This window comes from Sminthopsis crassicaudata, chromosome 3 (genome assembly GCF_048593235.1).
Source record: "Sminthopsis crassicaudata isolate SCR6 chromosome 3, ASM4859323v1, whole genome shotgun sequence".
In the NCBI taxonomy this organism is placed as follows: Eukaryota; Metazoa; Chordata; class Mammalia; order Dasyuromorphia; family Dasyuridae; genus Sminthopsis; species Sminthopsis crassicaudata.
In genome coordinates, this window is record NC_133619.1 from 274435325 (window position 1) to 274456703 (window position 21379).

Genomic DNA, 21379 nt, shown 5'->3' on the forward strand with positions numbered 1-21379 from the left:
TACTATTTTGTCTACTTTGCTAATATACCTCTTGGTACTTTGGTATAGACCAAATAGGAAGATCTTTATTGTCACTATTTCCAGTGAATACATTTCCTATTATTTAAATCTTCCTTTCTTTCACAGGATCAAAGGGATCTCAGATGTAAAAAAGATCTTTTTGTTTTTGGCACTCATATAACAACTTAGATATATGCAATGTTTTAAAGGTTTATGAAATGGTTTCTTTACAAAATCCTTTGAACTAGCTAAAAATAACAAGTAATTAGCTATTCTGCAATCTAACAAGTGAAATTTTATTCATTTCATGGAAATGACCCAACAATTTTTTTCCTTTTAAATTAGGCTTCAAATGGATTAGTATGACTAGGAGAGGAATAATAATAGCATATTACTACACAATATGCAGTTTAGTTCATTTACCATTAGCTAATTAATTTTTAAAAGACCCAGATATAAATTTTAAAGAATTCTTTGTTTCAGTAATTTCTCAGAAATAATAAATCAAACCATGTACTGAAATTTTTTTTTTAAACAAAAATAGTGACATAAAAACTGAGGTGCCAATCTCATTCACAAGAAGATGTCATACAAATGTTGGAAGGGATGTAGGAAATATGAGACATAAATGTATTGGTGAAGTTGTCAATTCATGCAACTACTCTGTAGAACAAGTACACTGAAAAGGTTGTAAAACCATGCATATACTCTTTGTGGACCTTTCAGCATTATGTCTGTATCCAAAAAGAGATAAAAATAAAAAAGAAAAAGGACCAATATGTATAAAATACTTATAGTAGTTCTTTTTTTCTGGGAGCAAAGAATTGGAAATTGAGGGGATGCCTATCAATTAGAGAATGGCTGAACAAATTATGACAAGCAATTATTATGGAATACTATTGTGCTCTAAGAAATGATGAGCAGGATGCTCTCAGAAAAACCTGGTTCAGGTTTCTATGAACTGATGGAAAGTGAAACATTCTATGTGCAAACAGCGATGTTATAAGATGATCAGATGTGACTGACATAATTATTCTCAGCAATATGATACAAGACAACACTGAGCGAATGATTAGAGGTCTTGGGGCGGAAACGATCTCAACCTATTCTCAAACTTTCAATGGGTAAGAAGCCCGGCTCGCTGGCTTGGAGCCGGGCATGGAATGCAAGTGCCTAGTGGGCCACTTTTGGTAAGCAGAACTGGCGCTGCAGGATGAACCGAACGCAAGTGATGAAAAATGCTATCCATATCCAGAGAAAGAAATGATAGTGACCTAATATAAACTGAAGCATATTTTTTTTCTCTTATTTTCTTAATTTTTTTTGGCCTAAATTTTCTTTAACTATTATGAAAATATACATGTGACTACACATGTATAACTTATGTTGAACTGTTTACATTCACAATAACGGTGGAGAGGAGTAGGGGAGAGAATTTGAAACTTTTTAAAATTTTTTGAAAATTTTTAAGGATGATGTTAAAATTGTTTTTACATATTTGTAATGAACTTAAGAAATATTTTAAAATTTTCTTTGAGAGAATTGCTGTGATTTTCAAAAGGTAGCTCATTTGAATAAAGAAAAAAATTATCTTTCCATGAGAAAAAAATACTCAGGAGAAGCAGCATACTATTTAAGGTAGGAAATAAATATTGTCCTCCACAACTTTTAACGTGAGAATCCTTTTGCATTTGTTTGAGGATAAGGTTAAGGAACTGACAGCATGAATTCATTCCAATCTCCACAGAAGAAATAAGAAGGCACTACTCCATGCAATGCTGGAATTTAAGAAATAAAAGAAAACCTACACATTAGTGAAACAAAAAGCCTATGAAGAAAATTTTAATCCACTGTACAATACAGGAAGTTAGTTCATCAGTGATGCTTAATTCGGAATACCAAAAGTACAAGAGAATTCGTATTTCCTAAAAGTCAGATTAGGAGGCCTGTGCCTTTTTCCACATGGAGGGGACTTTTTGTCTAAGTGTAACATTTGCTACTAGCTCTCCTAAAGATGTTACTAAATTTAGCATATTTCTCTAAGGATACAATCATAAATCACCATCAAATAAAACAACAGAAATGAGAATTCCTGAGCCTCAAGGAACAAGAGGTAGTAGAAGATCTAATATAAAAAGTACAGGTAATCTGTTAATTAACAATTCAACCTATTTCACTGATTAGAGATTAATGAAAGACAAATTTACTTTAGATAAAAGCACTGGCGGAAGAAAGAGTCACAGGAGTTGAGTGAGATGCTCTGCCTTGCACTTGCTTGAGGATAGGGGTTATTTGATTTTTATTTCTGTATCCTCAACATTTTAACACAGTGCTTGACATACAGTAGAAACTTGATACATTCTTATAAGCTGCTGCTTCTCTCCTTCAAATGCCAAAATCCTAAAAGATGCTATTGACACATGTTGCCACCGCATTCTCACCTTCTATAATTCTACTTCAATTCTACCATTTAATTGAAACTTCTTTGGAAATCAGCAAGTCATTCACTCCTTCATTTATTTATTGCTAGATCCAAGAATTTTTTCTTTCTTGTCCTGCTTGACTGGTTTCACTAAAGATTTTTATTATTTCATCATAACTAGTCCTTCATGGCTGCAAATGATCTGGTAAATAAAAGGGCCAGAACAATTATAGATAGGAGTTCACGATGTTATATAGAAGGCTGCAATGAAAAAAAACATCCTAAAGAGCAAGAAAGCAAAATGACTGTCTGATAAGGCTTTCCAAAATCGGTAAGGAAAGGACTACCTAACTGAATGTAGAATTCCAAATAAGTAGCAAAGAGTAAAACTTTTTCTTAAATGAGCAGTACAAAGAATAAAAAGCAAAAAGTGGGAAAGATAGGAGATCTCTTCCAGAAAATATTCAGAGGAAAGTTTCATTCAAACCTAATAATTTCAAGAATTTAACAGAAACAGGGGGGTGGAGCCAAGATGGCAGAGAAGATACTCGCGATTTTGTAAGCTCCCTTCTTCCCTCATTACCAAGTAGTTAAATCAGCCTCAAAAATAACGCTGGACTGAAAGAATTTAACAGAAACAGAAGAGATTAAGAGGTGGCAAGAATGAATACACAGAAAAATTTGTATAATTATATAATAAGAAAAATCTTAATATCAATGATAAGCAGACAGTATGGTTACTGATCTAGAGACAGTTATACTGGAGAATGGAGTCAAATGGAACTTAGGAAGCATTGCTAACAAAAGTCTAATAAAGATAATAAAATTTCAGCTAGGCTATTTAAAATCCTAAAAAAATGATACTGTTAAAGTGCTGTTCTCAAAATGCCAGCAAATTTGGAAAACTAGACAGTGGTCACCGCAATGGAAATGATAGTTTATGCTACAATCCTAAACAAGGGCAATGCTAAAGAATGTTCAAGTTACTGAACAATCATGCTCATTTCACATACCAGCAAGATAATGCTTAAGATTCTGTAAGCTAGGCTTACAGAGGGACAAGCTAGGTGGCGTAGTGGATAGAGCACCAGCCCTGAAGTCAGGAGGACCTGAGTTCAAATCTGACCTCAGACACTTAACACTTCCTAGCTGTGTGACCCTGGGCAAGTCACTTAACCCCAATTGCCTCAGCAAAGAAAAAAGAAAGAAAAAGCAGCAAGCCCTCAAAGGGATGGTTTCCTGAGGAACCTATATGTGGACCAAGAAGCAACAGTGAGAACCACCATGGAACAAGTGATTGGTTAAAGTCTGAAAAAGTTGTATGAGGAATCTACATATTGTCACCTATTCATTTAATTCATGTAGAATACATCCCATGAAATTTCAGGCTAGATGAATCAAAAGTTGGAATTAAAGCTTGAAGGGTAATCTCAACAATTTCAGACACGCAGATGATATCACTTTGCTGGTAGAAAGTGAAGAGGAATTAAGAAGCCTCTTGGTAAGGATAGAAGGGACAAGTATAGAAGCTTGCTAGAAGCTTAACATCAAAAACTAAAATCCTGGCAACTGCTCTAATTACTTTAAAGAGAAGGAAGGGAAGCCATGCCAGATTTTATATTCGAGGGCTCAAAAGTTCCTTGCAAATAGCAAGTGCAGCCATGAAATTAAAAGTCACTTGTCCCTTGGAAGGAAAGCTATGGTAAAATGGAAAGGATACCATCACCTTGCTTATAAAGGTTTATATAGTCAAAAGTATGGTTTTTCCAGTAGCAATTTGTGGTTTTGAAAGTTGGAATATAAAGAAAACTGACTGCTGTGGAATGATGCTTTTGAAGATTTCAAATTAGTCAATACATAAAAAAAACTTAATTCAGGCTATTCACCTGAAGGTTAAATACTGAAGCTGAAGCTTAAATATTTTGGCCACATACTGAGAAAACAGGATTTAGTAGGAAAGACTAATTCTAGGAAAGCCTGAATGCAAGAGGAAAAGGGGAGGGCAGAAGATTAGATGGATAGTGGCATGGAAACAATTCATATGAACTGGACAGACTTTTAAGTAATATTAGAGAATAGAAGAAAATGGTGTGCTGTGATGCATGAAGAGGGAGAGTTAGACACAATAAGGCCTGAATTGGGATGCTCCAACTTCTGGCCAAAGGACTGTTTTTTGATTTGTTTTTTTTTTTTTTGGGGGGGGTTGGTTGGTTTTTGGTGATTTTCTTCCCTTGGTGATCTCATCAGCTTACATAGATTTAGCACAGGTCAGGTGACTCCTCAATCATCTTCTTGAAAACTCTTCTAGAATTTTAAATCTTAAACTTAAAATAAACTCATACTTCTATTTTTAAATCAAATTATTATCTAAACTTTCTATTTTTAAAGGCTGTCTATGAGCAGTACCTATTTCCTTTCCTGTTTAGTTCTTTTGAGGCTTGACTTCTGACCACATTATTCAACCAAAATTGCTCTCTTTAAAGATCCTACTGATCACTTAGATGCCAAATCTGATAGTATTTTCACAGTCCTCATCTTTTTTTAACTTCTCTGGAGCTTCTGGCACTATTGTTAATATATTCTTCTCTCCTGTTTTCCATGTCATTCTGTTCATATTCTCCTTCTTGTATGACTGGCTCCTTCTGTCTCCTTTGTTAGATCTCCATGAAGGCTATAATCAATAACTCAGACTGTCCCTACGGCACTGTCCTGGACTCTCTTCACCTTATATGCTATTTTCACTTGTTTATTTTGTTAAATCAAGTCATTTTGGTGTTCATTTTTATATATTTACTTGTATAGACAGTTTTCTCTCTTTCCCAGCCTCCAGTCTTGAATTTCCAATTACCTGACAGACATCTCAAACTGAACATTCTGTATAAACATCTAAAACTGAATACTGTCCAAACTAAACTTACTTTCTTGTCCTCCAAAACCTTCTCCTTTTGTATTTCCTTATTACTGACAAGGATATCAACACTCTTATAGTCATACAGGTTTGTACCTCATGAGTTTTCTTTGACTCTTCCCTGCTTCAAGTCTGTTTTCATTCCAAATTGCTTAGTAGTCAAACTGATTTTTTCAAAAGCACAAATCCAAATATCATCCCTTCATAATCTGACCCCATCTTTTCCCCAGTTTTTACTTATTTTATTCCCTTTCACAGTCAGTAATCCAACAACATTAGCTTCCTTGCTTCTTATAGAGGACACTACATATCCAGATTAGACATTTTCACTGGCTGTTCCCCATGCTTGGAACACTTTCCCTCTTCTTCATTTTATCATCTTATTTTCATACCTCACTTCAAGTAATACTTAGAATCCCATCTTCTGAAAGAAATCATTCCCAATCCTCCTTAATGTTAGTGCCTTCTCTCTTAGACTACCGTCAATTTAATATCTATCTATATCCATATCTGTCTATCTAGTATGTATGAAGTTATTTGCATGTTGCCTTTTCTATTAAACTGAATGCCTTAAAAGAAAAGCTGTCTTTTGCTTTTCTTCTTATCTTCAGAGTTTAGCATAATATCAGCACTTAATGCTAGTTGAGTAACTGGCTAGTTTGTTTATGTGAAATCTGATTAGAACAATATTAACTAGATTCACAATGAGAACACCAAAAGTGAATAAATATTTAGATGAAAACTAAACTAGACATAGGGGAATAGAATTTCAATTGATGAAACAACATTTAATAAGGAAAGGGGGAGGGGAAGTTTCTCTACTACTTTTAATCCCTACTTTCTTCTATTTTCATATAAGAAAGACAGAAGTATATAGACAGATAAAAATCAAAGCTTTTTAGTTACTACCGAATATTTAAACATATACTTAGGGTAGTATCAAATTTTAAAACTATTAATTACTCATAGCAATTCCAGTAAAAATAATCCTTTTAAGTGATGATATTGAATGATGAAATAATGCAAAATTCACATGTTCAACATTCTAGGTTTCAAGGATTATACTATACCCAGTAATAATGGGAAATTTTTATTAAGGATTAAAATTAATTTAAGTTTGCTTAAGTATAAGCAAAGAAAACTTCAGTTTAACACACTTAAGGTAGTTCTCATGGACAAAATTTTCACTATCAACTCAATTATTCTTAATTTGCCATAAATGAGAACCAATAATATGTATGCTTTAATTATTTAAAAATACTTACTTGCTATGACAATGTAAGAGCAAGTCAATAATAAAAGTCTGCCATGCTTTTTCTTTACTAAGTGCATCTAGGGCTGTTGGAATCAAAGCAAAGCATAGTGTCATCACTTCCAATGCTTCACAACAAACATGTTCATCTTCCATGTCTGGTTCATTCCCTGCATTCGTCTGTAAAATTACAAACAAGAAATTACATGGAGATACAATTAGAAACTTAAATGATTTTTAGCTGTATACTGAGAATTAAAGTATTTACTTACCAAAACAAATAAACCTTCCCTTCCCCAAAAAACACCTTTTTTTGTGATTACCTTTACTTGCACTGAATAATATTCTATACAATTCAACTTAAAGTGCCTGCTTACATGGCAAGTGCTAAGCTAGAGTAAAAGACAGATACAAACATGAATTAAAATTATTTTGGTTCCTTTTCTAAATAGTATTTAAATTTCAAAATATTACAGGTAACATCACTAACAGTTCAATCAACACCAAATCAATTCCAAAGTAATCCAATATATGTTAAACATGGTTAATATATATATATACAGTTTAGATAAAATGTAAAAGGGCAGAAAAGTGGGATGTATTCAGGTTTTCGAAGGTCTTAACTATCAGATTAAGGAGTTTATATTTTATAGGCAATATGGAATCACTGCAAGTCTAACCAATAATCCAAGGTTACCATATTGTGGTAACATAAAAAAGATTCACTTTGTCATTTGAGTAGCATAATTAAAAAGAAACAATAAAATAAAATTCAGTCTTGCTCAGCTATACTAGGTGCTTTGGGAGAATTTATAGTTTGTTTATGGGAAACTATTACTCAAAAGTCATCACTTACATAACTTTTTCATTTTTCAGGGAAGCCATCTCACAACTATCCATACAAGAGCTATAACTCCACCTAAGTATGTACCTATGTTCATAGCTTCTGAGCTGCTTACTCTAATTAGTTATCAAAATACCTAAGATGATCATTGGAAAATAACTGTCACATTATTGACAAGTGCCTAAACAAAAAGACTCAAGGATGCATCATTGGTAAAGAGTAAATTTTGTAGTCTTTATGAACACCAGAATATAAAATTTCAGGTAGGTTCTATCATGCTGTAAAAGTTGCAAGGATCATAATAGAAAAAAAAAGTATGCCTGCTTCTCATTAGAAAGATAGGTTTCTTATGCATGAAACTTTTGATCATGGCAAACATTACAAAACCAATAAACATTAAGTGGCCCTAAATCAAGATCATTATCTATTTTCCATCAAAATGACAAGCTATTAGAGAAAATGAATCACATCAATATTCCTGCTATAAATGAAAATGAGATAATAGCAAATTGCAGCAGAAAGAATGATGGTTCTCTTTGAAAAGATAAATGAAAAAGTTGGTCAGATTTGTTTTGCTGTGTGACCAAAAGTAACAGAAAACACCATTTCAAGAAATACTTGATTACAATTTGGTTCTATTCTATTTAGACCAACATATAACTCAGTACTCAATGACTAATGCAAAAAAAAAAAAAAAAAAAAAAGAGGAAAATGGTGGGAAAAAATGCTGTAGAATAGGACCCAGGGCTAAGAAATCACAAGCTCTGTAGACAAAATATAAGTCACACAATTACGGATCAAAAATACGTTAAGAAGAGAGTTGGAGAAAGAGTGAACATAGTGAGCTCCAAACAGCCACACACACACAAATAGAAACTTTTTTTTTTTTTAAAAAACATTAAAAGACATTAAAAAGCTAGTCAAACAACCAGCATTTATTAAGTACCTACTATGTAGCAGGTACTAAGAGCAAAGTGTACAAAGGCAAAAGGCAGTCTCTGTCCTAAAGGAGCTCATAGTTTAATGGAACAGACCACTTGCAAATAACTATATAAAATATATACAGGACACCTTGGAAATAACCAATAGAACTGAGGGGAATCTGGAAATGATTCTTGAAGAATATGGGTTTTTGCCTGAAATTTGAAAGAATCAGAGATACTGGGAGGCAGAGATGAGAAAGAATAAAATTTTAGGCATGTGGATACTCAATGAAAATCAAAAGTTAGAAGATGGAGTACCTTAAGCAAGGAAACCAGTATCACTTTATCAGAGTTACATACAGGTGAGTAAGTTATAAAAGGACAAAAAAGGTAGGGGAGAGATAAGTTATGAAGGATTTTGAGGTCCAAACAAGGTTTTATATTTCATACTGAAGGTAACAGGGAATAGGGAAGTAACATGGTCAGACATGCATTATAAATTAATTTTTTGGTCCTTTTTGAATCATGCATCTATATTAATATATATTATCAACTACTTAAATGAGATTAAAATCAAAACAAAATTGAAAAAGAAAAAAGAAACAAAGTGTAATTAGAATCACTATAAGATGATCTATTTATTTAAGCTCTTGATGCTTAATAATAGGAAGTGGACAAAACAGACCGCAAACTGAGGGCTGTTTCTAATGGAGTTTAACAGTGAAAAATGGATCTCCACAACATGGAGGCAAAACAAAACAAAACAACAACAAAAACCCACCATACAAACCTAGAAACTACGCTTTGTCAGATAATGTCGGGTTTCTTTCCCATGCAGAAAAAAATGGTCCTAAAGGCCAAGATCAATTTAAAAAGTAATAAACTTGAAAGACAATGTAGTAAGATATGGAAGATGATGGTATAAATTATGACTATTTTGGTCTTAGATATAAATGAAAAGCAAAAGAGGAAATAAGTTTGCAGAAAACTTAGCAAGAATTTAAGCCAAATTAAGCCAGTTCATGCCAACTTCATTTAAAGATGAAACTGGAAGAAACATGAAAACTGTAAAAATATCTGTTGAGATTTATAAAACAAAATATTCCTCATCAATGACAGCAGAACCACTATTATCTAGACTTAATATCACAATCCCAGATGTATTTTTCTTACATAAACACCACTAATTAAACTGACAGGAAAAAACCTGACTAACCATACATATAATGTTATTTGTTACATACATATATTTGTGTTAAAAATAATAACTGTGAGAGAATCAAGACATTAGTTCAAGATAACTGAAAAAAAATAGGATACCAAAAACTTGGGGAAGAAAAGAAATACTGACAATACTTTCTGACTCTATTAGAGAGGTCCTATTAAGAATGCGTTACTTTTAACGCTTGCACAAAACCTTCCCCAGCAAGATCAAAAGAAATGGGTAGAATGAGTGACTGAAGCTTAAAATCTATAGTTCTTGCCTGGCAACTATATCTCTTTGAGATGGTAGACTTTAAAATTCATTTGTTACCCATTACACCATTGTTATGGCTAACAAATTACTATTACATTTTTATTATCTCTATTCCTCTATAATTCAATCACCAGTTCTTAATGGAAAGAGAAAAATCAAAGGGAATGGTATTTATATAGTACCTACCAGGTTTACTCTCTTATTTATTTTTATTCATTCCCACTTGAACCTTGCTTGTTCATGTTTTCTACTGTGTATGGAATTTCTATCATTTCCTAGAATTGCTGTTCCACTCTAATCAAACCAGGGTAACTGTTATATACTAATTCCAGATCATTCTACCACACTTATCTACTTTCATGTTCTTAACTCTTGCTTTTAAACATTCTTCAATATATACATGGGTGCCTCTTTAAGCATCCTTAACTTCTCAATTTTTTAACCTCTTTAAATTTCATGATCTATTCCTTTATTCTACCACTGTCACAAGCAGAGAGGTCACACTCTGGGTCTTCCCATTAACCACAAGAAGTGTATATACTTGTTCAAAAACTGACATTCCTCTATTTGATATCTAAGCTTCTATCATTCTATTTCTTCTTTTGTCTTATTCTTCCTACTCACTGTAACAATCCATCCATCCATCCATCCCTCAGTACTTTCTTATGGTATATTATTCTGCTCTCATTTAATTTTCTTCTCCTATTCTTGATTTGGTCTATGGTTAATCAATTCAACTTACTATATTTAAGTATTCTCAAATGCCTTGATCGACTTGTTCTATCACTAGTCATGCTTTACCACACTTATTCTCACAATACTTTTCTGTTCTTCATGTACTTCTAAATGAAGTCATTGGATATACTGCTTTTTAAAATTTGTATATTCACTTCTCTAAGCTCTTAACCTTCTACAATCTGATCTCACTCCTTATTTAATCTCATTTCTCAATGGAAACTGCTTGCTCTAAAGTACCAAGAAATTCTAAATGATCAAATCTGATGTTGTTTTCTTATACTTAGCCTTCTGGATGATGCATTAGATACTATGGACCAAACACCAAGCTAGTATATAGCAGGTTTTGAAGGAATTCCTGAATATTTTAAAAGAGTGACCTATTAAATAGAGTTTTCAGCTCTACAAAATCTTTATGAGAACAAGCTATATGTTATTTAAGGGCATTTTCAATCAAGGTAGAAGAAGGAAAAAGAGGGACATTTTTTTTGGGGGGGGGGAGGGTAACAATCTTCTCCAGCCACACAGTTGTATGAAAAGCATGAAAAATCTTAACATCACATTCGTACAATTGTGAACTAACTAGAAACAAACACACCCATTTTATTTGGGAGAATTCCCCTCCAAAAAGGAGTCCTTCATAATAGGGTCCTGGAAATCATTATACTAAGAACTACAGTCAACACATGATAACCAAATATACAATTAATTTATAAATCGTAAATGGTCATTTAAAAAACTATATCCTAAAAAGGCAACTGCTTTATTTTAAATAAATACATTTGTTTAATCTTACCTTCTCATAAATTTTACTAATATCATCATTTGAACTAAACACCAGTTGTACTGACCCACACCCTGATGCCCAGACAATTTTTTGTACAGCTCGAATAACACAAATATCAGGGATATATTTTGATGCCTGGAAAGAAACAGAAAAAACACTAAAATAGTTCTCAGGATTTACAAAAGTTTACAAGGTTATCAAAGTTTAATCACTGGAATAAATCCATTTTCTTTTAATAGAAGACATAATTGCAAAGCACAGAGGAACTTAATGCTTTTATATATTCCCTTGTGGCACTTGATATATTATTCTAGTAACTCCTCATATATTTAAAATAGGAAAAAAAAAAAAAAATGAAAAAAATCTGCAAACCTGATTGCTATAGGAATAGTATGAAATGTTATCAACAATATTCAAAGCAGTAGTTTATCATTCTACTGAACTTAAGGAGAAATTCAACCAAAAAATTTAGTAAATGCTTTAGTTTTCTAGAGTCAATATACAAAAGAAAAATAATAGGCAGTTAAAGTAAATTACTTGGCCACAGAAATTTCTTTTCTCCCAATAAAACTATTTCCTTAAACCAGAAACTAAACGCTATTTAAGGATAATACTAACCTCATCAGATATCTGCTGGGCAAGGCGAATTGCCACATTTCTAAGCATACATTCAGATGTTGGATTAGGAATGTTCTGAAGGGCATTCTGTAGCACCACTGCTTGATCATGAGTAGCCTGATTTATCTGTTGAAGGGGAAAAAAAGTCCCACAAAATGAAAACCTGAACCACATCTATGGAAAAAAGTTTTGGGAGTCAGACTTACAATTGAAATTGACAAGTAAAAAAGTTTACTGTATATTCAAGACATTTAAAAGATTTTTAATTTCATTTGCATATATAGCTAATATTATCAAATCTTCTATATTTGATAGGAAAACTTTTAAGAATTGCTATAACCAAAAAATTCATCTGCAGCAAAACTCTAAATATAGCCAGACTGGTCCATGGATAAGAGACACAAAATCTATTACCAGGTCTCCTATTCAAGGCTTTTCCAAGAACTTGCCAGAGCTTATATATCTCTGGCATGACCCATATGAACATACATAAGTCTTAAAACTCAGAGAGGTAACATGGTATAGTAAAAAGTGCACTGGTTCAAGACTGGGCTGAACTAGATGTCTTGTTGACCCCTATCCTATCAGGGTAACCTCCATACTATCAAGAGCAATTGAATCATGACTTTTATCAGAGAAAACCTTCATATTTATATTTTTCCCCTCAAGATTTCTGAATGATAATTCTTTGGGAAAAAAGAAAATGAGAAAAGTTTAATACTTTTTCCTATACATTATAAATCCATCCAGCAACATTGGTGATGAGATCATAACAGTAAGGAATACCCTGCCAGTTCTCTCTAAAGAAGCTCAGAAAGTACAATGCAAAACATATTCAAGTGTAGTACCTGTAAGTCATGGGTTTTGGAGGATTGGTTGGTTTGGGGTGGGAAACAGTGAGAAGGGAGAGAAGGGAACAGATTGAAGAGAGAACTTTTATAGTCAATCTTTTGGATCTCTAGAAGATTTTTGGAGAAATATACCAAAATGAGAACAAAGACAAAACATGGGGTTAGAATAAAATAGATATGTACCATAAGGAGTTTAGTTGGTAGAACCAACCTTTCTTGGGGTGAACAATACCAGCATTGGTCTGGTTCAAGGCATGTATCACATTTTAAGCAGTGGAAAAACTCAGTACAAGAATCGTATAATGGTTTTCAATCTGGGCCAAAAATATTCTAAAACACCTTTAAACATTTTTATAAGTAAATTCAAGAATTATTTGTATGGCAAGCAAGTTAAGGAAAATAGTACAATCTATTGTTGTTTATTATTATTGTTTTATTAATTTTTCTTTTTACCGGTGACATGGGATTTGTGCCTTCTGCAACTGGTTGACAAGCTTCTGCTACAGCTCGAACATGGCCATAGCCAACGGCAGTCAGCAATAATTTGGCGATTTTAAGAGCATTAAGGTAGGCAAAAGGCAAAAAAAAAAAAAAAAAAAAAAAAAAGTTAAGAAGGAAGAAAACTATTACAAACCTCTGTTAGATATAGCACTTGTGAGGCAGAGGGACCAAAGAAAAGTGAGTCAAGAGATGGACTGAGGCTGCTTTCTCCAAGTTTTGCATGATCTAAGCAAATAGCTCTTAGTTTTTCAACTGTAGTATTATCTGAAAATTTAAAAAGTATTATGAATAGATTTAATTTAAATATTTAGCACCAAATTATAAGATTAAAAATCATGACTCAAACTACTAAATTCAAAAATTTGGGGTCAAAATATCTGGATTGGCAAAGAGTTACGTCTGACAGGCAACTTTGCCATGGTGGATAAAATGTTAGACTTAGAGCCAAGAAACTTCGACGCTGCTAGTCAAGTCACTTAAGTTCCCTCAGCTTTAGTTTTCTATTATCTGTAAAATGGGGATATTAATGCCTACCTCATAGAGTTGTGGTAAGAATCAAATACAATATTTGTAAAGAACAATGCAAATACCAAAATAAGATAGAAATATTACTGTTTTTCTCTAGGTATCCATGTGATTATAACAAAACCCCAAAACAAAACAAAACAAAACCACACCACAAATTTTCCAAACTTACTGAAGATATTAGTAACACAAGGATTCTCAATCTTCTAACTATTATTTTCAGGTACCATCTCCATTCTCCCTGCTACCCCATCTATGTCCTTGCATTTCCATCCTTAACGAATAAAAATAAAGTAGTTCCTCCTCAAAAAAAAAAAAAAAAAAGGTTGGGGGTTTCTGTCTGAAAGCAACATAGTTCAAATACCCACACAATAATAACTAACCAACAACAAAGATTATTCAACATTTAACAAGCAATATAAATACTTCTGTACTGTTGCTACACTCACATTATAAACCATGTTCTCTATTACATAGCAGTCAAAATAAAGTGCAACCACTTGTTACACCGAAAGGAAAAAAAAATACAAGTTTGTACATAGCTACTGAGATAACTAGAGATCTATTATATATCTGAAGAAAAAAAAATCTCAAATTTTTCTGCAATTGCTGTTCTAAATCATTTCCTCGAGCTTATTTCTACTTCCTACCAAAAAACAATCTAGTCTACAGAAAACATTCTAGATTACTCCAGCCAGACGACAGTTTTTATATTATTTATCTATGCAGTAAGAAAAAAAAAGTCAAAGTTAACTATCCAAGTTTTATTTTATGCCTTCTAAAAAACTTGTAAAGCAGAAAATCAAAGTATAACACACTATTTAAACATCACTCTATATAACAATCTAAGATTCTACCAATATGATACATTTACATAAACTTTTCATAACATAAGCAATATAAGCATTAAACTGTGGCTTATAGGTTAGCAAGGGCACCAAAACATTATGGTTTCTCAATAATTTAACTGGTAGCATTAAAATTAAACTTGCAAACAAACTTCCAAGCCATGGCAACATCATGGCTACAGTCACAAGAAAATATTAGTTTTTTGATATTGGTTAATAAAAGATAAGGCAAGTGGTAATGAAAATGATCATTCATTATTCTTTCATTTCTTCTTTGAACCCTCATTAAACTTATTAATTCAGATCACTTAAGACTAATTACAACGAATCCTTGAAATGGTCTTTCTGCCTCTAGTCCTTCTACTCTAATCTATGCTACATACTGCTGCCAAAGTAATGTCCCATGATCAAGTCACTCCCCTAATCAATCAACTCAGTGGCTCCTTATTGCCAACAGGATCAAATAAATATAAACGCCTCTCGTTTAGCTTTTAAAATCCTACATAATTCTTGCTATTGGACATTACATATCCTCTTGAATTAAAATGATTTATAAGTAACATAAAAATGCAAAGACATACAGTTTAAAACGCAAATTAAAAAAAAAAAAAACACACAAAAAAAAACTGAAAAAAGCTTTCCAGTGAAAAGAATATAAGCTCTTCAGAAAAGTTTCAAAAGCCATCTTTTCTGTCTAAATCACTATCTGAAGCCACTTTTAGTAATGCACTATTAGAATAGAAAAAATATATAATGTGTAAATAAGATATATTTTTCATTCTGGAGGGAAAATTCAGAGAAGAAACTAAAAAGAATAAGGAAAAATTATTTTTCTGATTAGGAAAAATACAATAAGGGTTTTAGTATTTAGCAACAAGCTATTAAAAAAAAAAAAAGTTTATTTTGTCCCTAGATAGGGACATGAAACACAATGTAGATTGAAAGCAGGGAAGATGAAAAGGCAAACTAAGATAAGGCTCAAAAAATTCAGAAACCAAATAATTTTTCAAAAAAGAACATCATATGGGGCATCTAGGTGGCATAGTGGATAGAGTACCAGCCCTGAAATCAGGAGGACCTGAGTTCAAATTTGAACTCAGACACTTAACATTTCTTAGCTGTATGACCCTAGGCAAGTCACTTTATCCCAACTGCCTCCACAAAAAATGAGAGAAAGAGGAGAGAGGAGAGAAAGAAGAGAGATTGGAGAAAAAGAGAGGGGGGGAGAAGGGAGGGAGGGAGAGAGAGAGAAAAAAAAAAAAGAATAAGAAAGAACATCACAATGAAAAAGAATAGTATCATGCTGTTATGGGAAACTGGTTTCTTGGCTTTGTAAAAAAAAATAAAAAACTACAACTATAAGGAGTTAAAACATAACTCAGTTGATCTTTTTTGATAAGAGTTTAGAGTTTCCTCTGTAAAGGTTCAAAGACATAAATTAACATCTGGTCAGATGTTTCACTGCTCATATTCCTCCAGAATACACATAAAATGGGTCCAATTGCCATTTGAGGAACCTAAAAAGCCTGATAAAGACTTATCATGTAGATACATATAGATCTTTACTGTTATCATTAGGAATTATAAAAGTGAAATACTAAAGTATATTATAGGAAAAATTTATTTGTATTATTGAAGAAGCTAGATGAGTTAATAGATGAAGTATTAGACTTGAAATCAAGAAGGTTTGGATCTCAAGACACTAGGTGCATGATCTTGAGTACTTAACAAAAGTTAAATATTTTAACCTGACCTCCTCAGTTGCCTCATCTTTAAAGAAGGATAATAACAGCACCTCTCTCTCAGAATTGTTGAGGTTTAAATGAGATATTTATAAGGTGCTTTTCAATAAATAAACCTTAAAAACTGAAATGTTATTGACGATGACTTCCATGATAAATTATGTCTTAGCAATTTGATATTAAAGATATTGGTTTTGTTTTGTTTTCAGTCAATGCAACCATATTTCCCAATATTAGTGCCAAAAGTCTTGGAGTGAAATCAATTCAACAAACATTTACATTGCACAGTGCCTATTATCTGCAAAGCCCAGCTAAGCAAAAGAGAAGCTAAGAAGTTTAGATGAGACATAACCTCTCCCGCTAAGAGCAGTATGAATTGGGAAATGGTAAGTAAAGGTCTTTATCCATGTGAATGGATAAAGACATATCAAGGAAGGCTTACTGCAAGAGAACATTTGAATAAAGTCTTTAAAGTATTTGAAGAATAAAATAGATATAGGGAAAAGTAAAAATAAGATAACAAAAACTAGAAAATATGGGGTATAAAATAAATACTGAGCTTAAAGCATAATACATATAGAGGGGAATGGTATTAATATATTTTTATTATGCTTGAATAACTAGGTTATTAATATATATAATTGTAAGATATTAAGTAATCTAAAATAATACTATTATTACGAGGTAAAACTGAAAAGGTAGGGTTATTGAGAATATATAAAAAGACTTAAGTAAGTGCTAGGCAAGGGTATGGGTACAAAAATGTTGCATGGGCAGAACAGATAGGACACTGTAAATGATTGGTCATTAAAATGAAGTAAATAGAAGAATCAGTGTAAGTGTTTTGAAAATGGAATATTGTGTGACTGGTACTGCCAATGACAAAAAGGGTTAAATCTGAAATATGAGAAGATTTATTGCTAAAAACACTACAATGAGTTTTGGAGATGTTGAGAAACAATATCTGGGAAAAGAGATCAGAGCTAGAGATATGGATTTGGGAGTAGCATGTGATTGTTGAAAGGAAATGCTTGTACAAAGAAAAGGAAGAACCCAAGAAGAAATCTTTGAGAAACATTTTAGAAATCTGGAAGAGACTGAAAAGGTCTGTGAAGATGACAGAGATGGAGGAGCAAAGAGAAGGAAGAGAAGGAAACAATTGACAGTACCAAATCCTACAAAGATGAATGAGAATAAAGACTGAAAATCTCAATAGTAGCTTTGATGATCAAGACAATGCTGTAATCTCTCAAAGAGAAGTTTCATTAATACATAACACATTTGCCACCTGTGTGTCACTACACATATGGAATATACTTCAAACGAATATTTTATTTAACCAAAAGTCATTTATAAATTTTCTCACCTGGTGGCATAAGTTTCATAAGTACTCTAGCTCCATCTCTTAGGGGTGGCATGTTTAGACTGCTACCCAAGTCTGCAACTTGCCAAAGGAAAGAAATATATCTGGGATGCATTGACATTATCTAAAATAAAATAACACATAAACATTAGTATCCTAGATATTTTATTCAAAGCAGTTATTTAACAAATGGACCAAATACATATTTAAAAAATGTCTCAGTCTATTATATATTATCCAAGAAATTATGGTTTATAATCTTCTATCATATTCCTATCCAGTTTTGCCCTGAAATTCTCACCCCATTTCATTTTTTAAATTCCAAGACTCAGCTAAAATCACCTATCCAAAGTGATGTCTTTCAAAATTATTCCCTTACAGTCTTATAAGGATTATGTTTTCATTTTCTTAATACCCCCTATTGTACTTGTTACCTTCACAGTTCATGTACTGCCTTCTGATGTCCATATATTACTAGATTATACTATTAATTATCTCTCACTATAGAAATTGCCTGATTTACAAAACTAACTCAGCATGAATGATCACCTCTTGCTTGGACTGATTGTTCTATGAATGAAGGGGGCATAGGAGGTGGAGGTAGGAATGGGAATGGGGAAATCCTTAATTCTTATTGCTACAAGGAGATAAGAAGAGTTCTTAGCATAATGAAAGAGAACACTGATGAAATTATAAATTCTAATTTATAAGGCAATGTTTGTAAATTGAAGACATGAAATAAATAAGCACCCAAATATTTTTTAAAGTGTGTACCTTTATATACACAAAGATATATCGTAACAGTTAAATTATGGTTAAAACTATTTTTGATGGTCTTAAAACAGACCATTTTTATAAGACATTCTAAGTTATTGATAACCAATTAAAAAGTTAAACCATATCCATAATCTATAAGTAGAATACCTGTGTAATTCTTTAATTTATTAATTTCATGTCTTATCTCAATTACAATCTAATATCATTAAAAGCAAGCTCTATCTTAATACTGAACATTCTGCAGAGAATTTAAGACAGTACTTTTTAAGACAGTACTCATTAGTTTATATCTTACTCACCACTCCAGGCAAACAGCTTTCTACTTCTGGATTGGGACCATCACTATAATGATTTCCATGGTTACCAGGAGAACCAGTTGATGAATCAGAAGAACTATCAGGACTTGAAGGCATATTGGAACTTATCTGTGTAAGTTTGGCTGTAATTAGCTGGAAATGTATTATATATTAAAATAAAGATAAGGTAAATATTTCCAAAAGAAAATAGACCTTATTTGCTTATATCTATAAAAATAATAAAGTAAAAAGATAAAGTCATGGTTTTGGAAATCAAGTTATCTGTTCAAAAATGGAGTCATTCAAATGAATAACCTTTTTTCCAAAATAAACCAAAAACAAATTTTTCTTACTAAATTTGAAAATTAAATATACTTACCGTTTTATCTTTTAGGTTTAGTTGTCCAATTAGCTTCCTATCATCTGCAGGATCCACCAGTTCACCACCAATAAAAAGCTCTACTTTTGTATGGGCACTATTAGCTTTAATACGATTGAGAATGCATCGCCTTACTGAACCAATTGTGTCATTTGTATGAGACCAGATGTCCAAGTCTTCTACCTGCCGGCCTTGATTAGGAAAACGAACTACCAAAGTGATGTGTTTCCCACGAAAAGCTCTGCAAAAAGAACAAGTTTACAATCACATAAAGATGTTCCATCAGATTATCCACTGTCATTTTCAATTAGCTATAGGACTAATTGTATCTGAAAAATCTGTTACTATTTCAAGATTAATTATGGGATAGAAATATCTTAATACAATAAATATTTTCAGGATATTGGAAATAAAATTTTCAATACTATATATATCCCCCTCAAAATGTGACACTACTATATTAAAAAAAAAAAATTATTTTCCATTGGCACATGGATATGTACCACTTCCATAAACCCCATCCATAAACATTCAGTGATATAATTTTACCTTTATGCTACCAGGTTTGAAATATATTAATCTTTAGAGCAGTGGTCCTCAAACTTTTTAAATAGGGGGCCAGTTCACTGTCCCTCAGACTGTTGGAGGGCCGGATTATAGTAAAAACAAAAACTCACACTCTGTCTCTACCCCTCAGCCCATTTGCCTTAATCGGGTGGGACCCATAAACGTCCTCAGCTTGCCAGCATCTGGCCCGAGGGCCGTAGTTTGAGAACCCCTGCTTTAGAGAAAACTCAAACTACACTCAAGATACAATGTATAAATTAGTTTTGGCTAGAGCTGGGATTCTTAAATTTTTTCCTCTCATGACCCCAGGAATATAGATATATAAAATAGATAAACAAATCAAACACTTACTGATAATAATTTATGTTCAATTATGAAAACCCACATTGTGACCCACAATTTAAGAAGCTTTAAGACTCTAGAGTACAATGCCAAATTAAAGAGTCTGGATCTTTTTTTGGTTGAAAATAGGAAACCAAAGGCTACTGAAAACAAGTTAACATCAACTAAACTATACATTAGATAGAATTCTATGACTATAGTAAAGACTAGGGTACAGAAGGAAGTATCTAGAAATAATCAAGACTACTTGGAAAGAAAATTTTAGAACTAGACTAGGGAATAGTAATAGTAATGAGAAAACAAAAGTGCAGAGAAATATGAAATACTGCCAAAGCAAAATTGACCTGAAGTACTAACTGATAAGATATGGGGAGCAATGGAAGGAAGAAAGAAAATAAGCAATTATCAAGCTCTGACTATCAGGCAATGTGTTAAGTGCTTTACAAGAATCCCAACTCTGAGGTTGGTGATGTTTTTATCCCATTTTATAGATGAGGAAATTGAGGCACAGAGAGATTAAATGATTTGCCTAGGGTAACATAGCTAGTAAATGTCTGAGACCAAATATGAACAAATATCATCAGACCAAATATGAACATGAGTCTTCCTGACTCCAGGTCCAGTGCTCTACCCACTGCATCACCAATTGCTTCCAAAGCAATTTATAAAATTTAAGTTGAAGTTACCAAGAGAATGATGAAACCCTAAATAGAAAAAAAGGAAATTGAGAGAAAAGAATAGTTATTAAAGAAAAGATAAGCTCTGTCTAAAACATGCTAAGTTTGAGATACTGACAAGAGATGTAGAAACATTCAGTAGACAGTTGAAATTTGTATAAAAGTGCAATGAAAGAGAGCAAAGAAAACTAAAGTTCTAGTCAATTTTGTTTAAAGAATTCAAGAAGGTGAGATGAATAAAAGTAAATGTAAAAATTATATTGCCAGAAATTTAACAATATAAGTGAAATGGGAGAATATTTACAAAAATATAAACTGACCAGATTATCAAATAAAGAAATAGATTATCAGGACAAGATGGATTTACAAGTAAATGCTACCAAACATTTTAAGATCAATATTAGATCCTTTGATTTAATGAATTTGATAAAGATCCAAAAATTAAATAATTTGAAATAATGGGCAAAAATGAGTCCTAACAACCTCCTTTTATGAAACAACTAAGTTGCTGATACTTAAACTATGAAAGATAAAAACAAAGAAAG

At 32.4% G+C, this 21379-nt stretch overlaps 1 protein-coding gene across 1 annotated transcript in view; it reads right to left on the reverse strand.

Moving 5' to 3' along the window:
- The window catches only part of USP9X (ubiquitin specific peptidase 9 X-linked), a 249944-nt gene that overhangs the window by 56736 nt on the left and 171829 nt on the right, over positions 1–21379 (reverse strand). Inside the window, 8 exon segments of the mRNA XM_074300818.1 lie at positions 6596–6762; positions 11358–11483; positions 11967–12092; positions 13271–13427; positions 13429–13582; positions 17800–17920; positions 18873–19022; positions 19249–19489. Coding sequence (XP_074156919.1) covers positions 6596–6762; positions 11358–11483; positions 11967–12092; positions 13271–13427; positions 13429–13582; positions 17800–17920; positions 18873–19022; positions 19249–19489 — 1242 coding nt within the window.